The sequence below is a fragment of the Mobula hypostoma genome, chromosome 24 (genome assembly GCF_963921235.1).
Source record: "Mobula hypostoma chromosome 24, sMobHyp1.1, whole genome shotgun sequence".
Lineage (NCBI taxonomy): Eukaryota > Metazoa > Chordata > Chondrichthyes > Myliobatiformes > Myliobatidae > Mobula > Mobula hypostoma.
Window position 1 is genome coordinate 27857037 of NC_086120.1, and position 8311 is coordinate 27865347.

General features: G+C 43.5%; 1 protein-coding gene across 2 annotated transcripts in view; it reads left to right on the forward strand.

Annotated features, from left to right (window-relative positions):
- Window positions 1-8311, forward strand: part of LOC134337444 (microtubule-associated serine/threonine-protein kinase 3-like) — a 98342-nt gene extending 90031 nt beyond the window's left edge. For both annotated transcript variants that reach the window (XM_063032451.1, XM_063032450.1), the window contains 2 exons: window positions 3359-3531; window positions 3729-8311. In XM_063032451.1, coding sequence (XP_062888521.1) covers window positions 3359-3531; window positions 3729-5137 — 1582 coding nt within the window. In that variant the 3' untranslated portion in view covers window positions 5138-8311. The remainder of the gene's footprint in view (window positions 1-3358; window positions 3532-3728) is intronic.

Here is an 8311-nt window from a genome sequence, read left to right on the forward strand (position 1 = left end):
CTACATATTGTGTCAAGAAACCTTCCTGAACACACCTAACAAACTCCACCCCATCTAAACCCCTTGCTCTAGGGAGATGCCAATTGATATTTGGGAAATTAAAATCTCACATCAGGACAACTTTGTTATTATTACACCTTTCCAGGATCTGTTTCCCTATCTGCACCTCAATATCCCTGTTACTACTGGGTGGCCTATAAAAAGCACCCAGTAAAGTTATTGACCCCTTCCTGTTCCTAACCTCCACCCACAGAGACTCCGTAGACAATCCCTCCATGGTGTCCACCTTTTCTGCAGCCGTGACACTATCTCTGATCAACAGTGTCTCCCTTCCTGTCCTTTCTGAAACATCTAAAACCAGGCACTTGAAGTAACCATTCCTGTCCCTGAGCCATCCAAGTCTCTGTAATGGCCACCACATCATATCTCCAAGTACTGATCCACAATACTTGGAGATACCCAATGACTTGGCCTCCACAGCCACCTGTGGCAACGAATTCCACAGATTCACGACTTTCTGACTAAAGAATTCCTCCTCATCTCCATCCTAAAAGGACACCCCTCTTTTCTGAGGTTGTGTCCTCTGGTCTTAGCCCTCCCCCCCCATAGGAAACAACCTCTCCACATCTGCTTTAGCCAGGCCTTTCAACATTCAATACATGTCAATGTGATCCCTCCTCATTCTTCATAATTCCAGTGAGTAGAGGCCCAGAGCCATCAAAACCTCCTTAGGTGACAAGCCTTTCAATCCCAGAATCATTTTTGTGAACCTCCTTGAAAGACTCTCCAATGTCAGCATATCCTTTCTTAGATATAGGGCCCAAAACTGCCCACAATACTCCTTCGTGAGGCCTCACCAGTGCTGTATAAAACTTCAACATTACATCCTTGCTTTTATATCCTAGTTCTCTTGAAATAAATCCTAACATTGCATTTGCCTTCTTCCCTACCGACTCAACCTTCAAATTAACCTTTAGGGAATCCTGCACGATAACTCCCAAGTCCTTTTGCACCTCAGATTGTTGAATTTTCTCTTCATTTAGAAAATAATTTACCTTTTACTCCTTCTGCTAGTGCATGACCATACCCCTCCCAACACTGTGTTCTATTTGCACTTCTTTGCCCATTCTCCTAATCTGTCTGTCCTTCTGTAGCCTCTCTACTTCCTCAAAACTACCTGCCCCTCCACCTATCTTTGTATTGTCTGCAAACTTGGCCACAAAGCCACCAATTCTGTTATCCATGTCATTTACTTATAACGTAAAAAGAAGCGGTTCCAACACAAACCCCTGTAGAACACTACTAGTCACCAGCAGCCAACCAGAAAAGGCTCTCTTTATTCCCACTCTTTGCCTCCTGACAGTAAGCCACTCCCTTATCCATGCTGGTATCTTTCCTGTAATACCATGGGCTCTTAACTTGTTAAGCAGCCTAATGTGAGGCACTTTGTCAAAGGCCTTCTAAAAATCCCAGTAAACGACATCCGCTGACTCTGCTTTGTTTAGTCTGCTTGTTATTTCCTCAAAGAATTCCAACAGATTTGTCAGGCAAGATTTTCCCTTGAGGAAACCCATGCTGACTACGGCCTTTTTTATCATGTGCCTCCAAGTTCCCTGAAGCCACATCCTTAACAGTCGACTCCAACATCTTCCTAAGCACTGAGGTCAGACCAATTGGCCCATTATTTCCTTTCTTCTGCCTCTCTCCCTTCTTGAAGAGAGATGTGACATTTGCAATTTTCCATTCCTCCGGAACCTTGCCAGAATCAATTGATTCTTGAAAGATCATTACTAATGCCTCCACAATCTTTTCAGCCACCTCTTGCAGAACCCTGGGCTGTATACCGTCTGGTCCAAGTGATTTATTTACCTTCAGACCTTTCAGTTTTCCCAAGAACCTTCTCTCTAGTAACTTCACACACTTCTGCTCTGACACTCTCAAGCTTCTGGCATATTGTTAGTGTCTTCCACAGTGAAGACTGATGCAAAATACTTACTCAGTTTGTCCACCATTTCCTTGTCCCACATTATTACCTCTCCAGCATCATTTTCCAGTGGTCTGTTATCTACTCTCACCTCTCTTTTACATTTTATGTATCTAAAGAAACTTTTGCTATCCCCTTTAATATTTTTGGATAGCTTGCCTTCATATTCCCCTCTCCCTTCTTAATGACTTTTTTAGTTGCCTTCTGTTGGTTTTTAAAAGCTTTCCAATCCTCCAACTGCCCATTAATTTTTGCTCTATTATATGCCCTGTGTTTGGCTTTTACGTTGGCTTTGACTTCTCTTGTCAGCCACAGTTGTGTCCTTCTGCCCTTAGAATACCTCTTCCTCTTTGGGATGTACATATCCTGTGCCTTTCGAATTGCTCCCAGAAATTCCAGACATTGCTGTTTTGACATCATAGTCATAGTCATACTTTATTGATCCCGAGGGTAATTGGGTTTCATTACAGTTGCACCAACCAAGAATAGAGTATCATCCCTGCCATTGTCCTTTTCCAATTAATTTTGGCCAGCTCCTCTCTCATGCCTCTATAATTCTCTTTACTCCACTGTAATACTGATACATCTGACTTTAGCTTCTCCTTCTCAAACTGCAGGGTGAATTCTGTTACATTATGATTACATTAAGATAAGTGTTCCTTTATCTTAAGCTCTCTAATCAATTCCAGTTCATTGCGCAACACCCAATCCAGAATAGCTGATCCCCCTGGCGGGCTCAACCACGAGCTGCTGTAAAAAAGCATCTCATAGGCGTTCTAGCGATAGCCCCTCTTGGGATCCAGATTTTCCTAATCTACCTGCATAGTAACATTGCCCTTTTGACATTAGATTAGATTATGAGGACACTCAGTCCTCGTTTATTGTCATTTAGAAATGCATGCATTAAAAAATGATACAACGTTCCTCCAGAATGATATCACAGGAAATCACAGGACAAACCAAGACTAAAACTGACAAAACTGCATAATTATAACATATAGTTACAACAGTGCAAAGCAATACCGTAATTTGATAAAGAGCAGACCATGGGCACGGTAAAAAAAAGTCTCAAAGTCTCGATAGACTCATCATCTCACGCAGGCAGCAGAAGGGAGAAACTCTCCCTGCCATGAACCTCCAGTCTGGCCTCTTTGTGGCTCCGGACCTTCAGGTGTGTAGTTGACTCGCAGGTATCCTAGCAAGCTACTCCTCTTCAGGGATAGACAATAAATGCTGGCCTTCACAGTTACAGCCACATGGGTTAAAGAAAAAACCCTTAATCCATGTGTCGATAGACCAGTAATGGTCTTTTCTTTTCTTCAGGCATTTGAGAGAAGTGGTCACTAACCATGTCCAACTCCTTGGCTTTCACAGAAGGAAATCACGCCTCAAGATTTCAAAGCAGCCGGCAGCACGGAACACAGGCCGATGCCTTCCATCGGGCTTGTATCAGTCGTCTAGTGAAAGTGCTCCGGGATCTCCCACTTGCAGTCTGTCACCAGGACCAGCAACTCCCTGTCGGAGCCCAGCACCAGATCCGCACTCAGGTTATCACCTCTTCTTTTCTTGTCTCGATGAATTTTGGGCCAGCTGGGTTCTAAATTCCAATGGTTAGAGTATTTTAGTGGTTAATTTTGATCTAAGATTATTACTGAGCTACATCAGGATCAATTTAGAATCAGTCTCTGTCCAATTTTAATTATATAAAACACAAATCTAACTGGGTCCTGTCTCTTTTTAACAGGGACCACCTCACCCCAGAGCATCTCTCCTGGACAAAGTGCTCCAACCTCTCCAGCAGGAAACCTCAGGCCCTGCTCTTTGCATGGGCTGGCCTCCAAGTCCAATAGCCAGCGTTACAAAACTGGCCGACGGAAGTCCACCAGCAGCATCCCACCCTCGCCTCTGGCTTGCACTCCGTCTCCAACACCCCAGGCATCTTCACCACACCGTTCGCCCTCCCCTTTATCCTGTGCCTCCAAGAACATCCAAGCCTATTCTGGCAAGACACTGTCCCCTCCAACTATAGTGAGGCACTTGGTGCGCCCTCGCAGTGTGGAAACGATACGCTCGCCCCTGCTGAGACAGCTGCACTTGGGAGAGAGGTTATCAGCTGTCTCTCTTGCTGAAAAGAAACAGTATGGGTCAAAGAAGCATCCCGAGTTGTCCCTCGGTGAAGGGGGAAGTGAAACCCTGCACAGTGATTCCCAGAATCTGGATGAGCCAACCGAGCTCGAGGCCTCTGTTGATCAACAGGGACTGGAAGAGACTGTGAGAACCCAGAAGGCCGAAGAATGGTCAGTGCGGAAGTACAAGACACATCAGGACACCAAGCCGATGGGAAAGGCAAAGTATCTTGAAAAGAATCATTCACTCCTGAGGCAAGAAGCAGTTGAAGAAGTGAACATTGGTGATGGGGCAACAGCCATAGTTCAGCGGGAAAGCCCAAAGATTGAGAGAGCCAGCAAAGAGGAAAAGGAAGTGTCGGAAATCAACTACCCTCCGTGTAAAGGGACTTGGGTCGGGGCAGGATTTGATTCAGACCCATGTCCTGGCCCAGCAGAAAGTACGTGCTGTGATGATGAAGGGTCCAACACTTGGAGACCACACTTGGTTCCAGGAATTGAGGTTCATAGGTCAGAGGTGAAAAATCGGAAGTGGGGTGCTGTGGATTGGCAATGTCAGCCGACTCATCCTATTTCAAGCCTTTGCCAATATCCTGGCAGACCCATGGGGGGTGTTGGAGAAGCTGAAGCTAACAACTCGAGGAAACAGGGAGATCCGTTTCAGATTTCAAATCAACAAGACACGCCCTCTGAAATGGAAATGGTAGTGACTCCCATGAGTGTTTCATTGACTCCTGTTGGTCATAAACATCTCCATTCTGGAGATCACCAGTTAGAACTCCTGCACTGTCAGACTGAAGATTTCTTGACAATAAACGAAGATCTAGTTCAGCCTGCGCTAATGGTAGGTGCCAGCAGGTCCAGGTTTCGCAGAGAGCTAGAAGAATGCAGAAAGGAGAATTTTGCATCTTCGGACACTGAAACACTGCGAAGCACGTCGGGAACAGTGGGCAGCTGTAGACAGCGTGCTCAGTCTACAACCTCCAAGCTGGAAACCAAAAAGGAACCAAAAGAAAGAAAGTGTTAAGAGATTGGCTTTCAAAATCCACAGCAGCCTGACTGAAAGCACTGTTATCAAAGTGGATTAAAATATTGAGTCAGTGTGTACGTGTGTGTGTGGGTGTGTCTGTGCAGGTTGTTTGGGAGGTGCAATGAATGATGGGTTACTGAACGTGTGTGTGTGCGCGTGTATATTGTTTGGGAGGTACAATGAATGAAGGATTAATGAACATGAAAGCATACTTTTATAGAACACTTATTTTACAGAAACAGTTAAACATCTATTCAGGAAATCCCCAAACGCTGCTGTCATGAGTCAAGAGGTGGAGGTAACTCATTTACAACTAAAGACACTTGAAACAATGCCATATGATGGAGCACTTTGTGGGCTGTGCTTTTGAGGCACTACAGAACTGGAATGCTGAGAGTGCCTGAAGCATAAAGTGAAACTATGGAAGAATGAAAAATCTACATAAGTCTTCATAAACAAAACCTGAAATAAGCTCAGAAAGTGCAATTAGCTGCGTAAAGTGATCACACAAGCCATGTGCTCCGTGAGCCCTGAAAGCAGGGGAAGTGGTTGCTTCCTCCAGCTTGTGTGCTGACATGTTCTTTTGAACCCCAAAAATCTTCAAAGAATAGAACAATCACCAGTTGAATTTGTCACGGGAAAGATTTCAGTATCTTTCACCGTATGAGTTAAGCGATCAAACTGCCCTTGTTACATCCTACTGGAAAAAGTGAAATGTTATTGGGTGAGATTTGGTAGGAATAAAAAAAACACACTTCTCTACGCCACCTTCTATACCTTAAAGCAGGAGTTCCCAACCTTTTTTATGCCATGGACCAATACTATGAAGCAAGGACCCCAAGTTGGGAACCCCTGCATTAAAGAAATCCCAAAGTGAAATTCAACCGTTAAATATTTTGGAATTAAGTCAGTGTGTAATTTGGAAGCTTTTACACTGTACCTAACACACATTGTCTCTGCCTTGGGAGTGTCTAACAGGACACTACAGAGGAAGCTTTACTCAGTTTTTAACCCTTGCTGTACTTGCACAGGAGTGTTAGTTTGGATGAACTGAAGCATCTTTGTTGTAACTGGAACATTCCTTAAAACACATAGTGAATGTGAAGCCATTGTCATTTACCCTTGAGCTCAGTTCAATCCAAGCTATTGCAATGTTATTCTAGATTTTGCTTTCTTGGGCATGAGGATTCAGTGAACAAAGTGCATTCCTTTTGTCTGTGTTACTGGGTAGATGATGCCATTTAATTGGTCTTATGGATATAGGGATTGTATTTTCAGTTAAAGCTAACATTTTCAACCAATGCTTGGCATGGGACCAAAGTGGAGGCTATGGGTTGACTCGTACGTCCATGGTAGCTATTGGCTTTAATAACCATTCAGTACAGTTTAGGCCAGAGAAGTTCTGATGCCCATATATACAGTGCAGTCACCAGCTTCCAGATCAGCTGCAGACTCATCCTACTGACCAATACTAGTTCAAGTGTTGTGTAGCTGCCAGTTTAAGTTGAGCACATTTGTGCTGGTGGGACTCACGTCTGAATGAAAACATCTGTTAGTTGGCAGGCCACGTTATTCCTAAACAATCCTCAACCATATCTGCCAAGCAGATAGTCCATCTTGGCCTCCTCATGAGATTTCTACCATCACAGAAGCCGACTTTTAGCCAACTTAATTCACTCCATGTGACTTTAACAAATTACTGATGTAACTGAGGGTACAGCCCCTGAGAACACCTGGCTGTAAAACTAGATATGTGTGCTCCACTTCTAACCATGTTATTCCAGTACAGTGACTGCACTGGCATGCACCCAACAAAGTGGACATTCTCTGGATGGTTTCAACAGGGCTGCCATCAATATTCATAGCCTGCTCACTGATGCTGAGATTGGCTTCCATCAGAACCACTTGGCGCTGGACATCATCGTAACTCTGTTCTGGTCAATTCTCCAATGTATCTAGAAAATGGTTATGGTGCTTGGAAGCTACTGATCTCAGTCACACAAAATTGTTGCAGAAATCCCTCAGGGTATCCATGGCCCAGATACCTTCAGCTGTTTCACAAACTGAGATCAGAATTGGGGATGTTTATTGATGGTTCCATTCACAACCCTTTTCCAACCAGCAAGATCTGGTCAATGTTCAGGCACAGACCATTAAGCAACAGGTAACTTTCTGTCATACTTCCAGATAATAACCATTACCCATAAGAGAATGTGTTTAATGGTATTACTGTCACTGAAATCCACAATTTCAACATCCAAGATGTCAATATTGACCAGAAGATAATGTGGACCAGTTATTTACATATGGCTGTACAAACAGGTCAGGAGTTGCTTGTCCTGTAGTGACTGCTCACCTCCAGCCTTCCCAAAGCCATTCCACCCTCAACAAAACTTGGGTCTGGAGAGTAATGGAAAACTCCCTACAGCTCTAACAACAATCACAGAACTCAACACTATTCAGAATCAAGCAGCCCACCTGATTAGCTCCTCATGTATTACCCTGAATATTCTCTCACTACACTAGATGCAGTTCCATCTACACAATGCACTGCAGATATTCGCCAAGATTGTCCCAGCAGTACATTTCAAAACTTTAATCTCTGCTCACTAAAGCAACAGGCATCAGATACACAAGATCATTTCCAGGTTCCACTTCACCCTGGAACTCTTGACTAACAGTGTGGATGAACTTTCACTGAAAGAGCCACAGCTTTCTAGAAAGCATTCCCTCAAGTGTATTAAAGATGGGCAATAATTTTTAGCTTTACCAACAAAGGCCATATCCTGCAAGTGAATATCACAGGTCTTCAACTATGATACTGAGTGTAGCTATTCCTTAAGAATTTTGACAATTGCAATTAAAGGTTTATGGAAAATCTTCTAATTTCCAAATGCAGTGGATGGAGATACAGAGCTGTGTCCCAGAGAATCTCCTTTCACTTTTGGTTATTCAGCTTTGACCAGTTTATAATGTCTGACTGGGTTCAGTAAAGAAGATTTTAAGCATGGCACAAATTACAGTAACAAATAAGCATTGCAATTTTAACCGTATAGCAGCTTTCTTTGTGCAATCTTGTAATGTTCAGTGTTGAAATCTTTGCTCTCCAAGTGTTCCACTTGTTCTCATTGTTTCTTTGTGAATTTTAAAAATAAAGTTTGGCTTTTTATA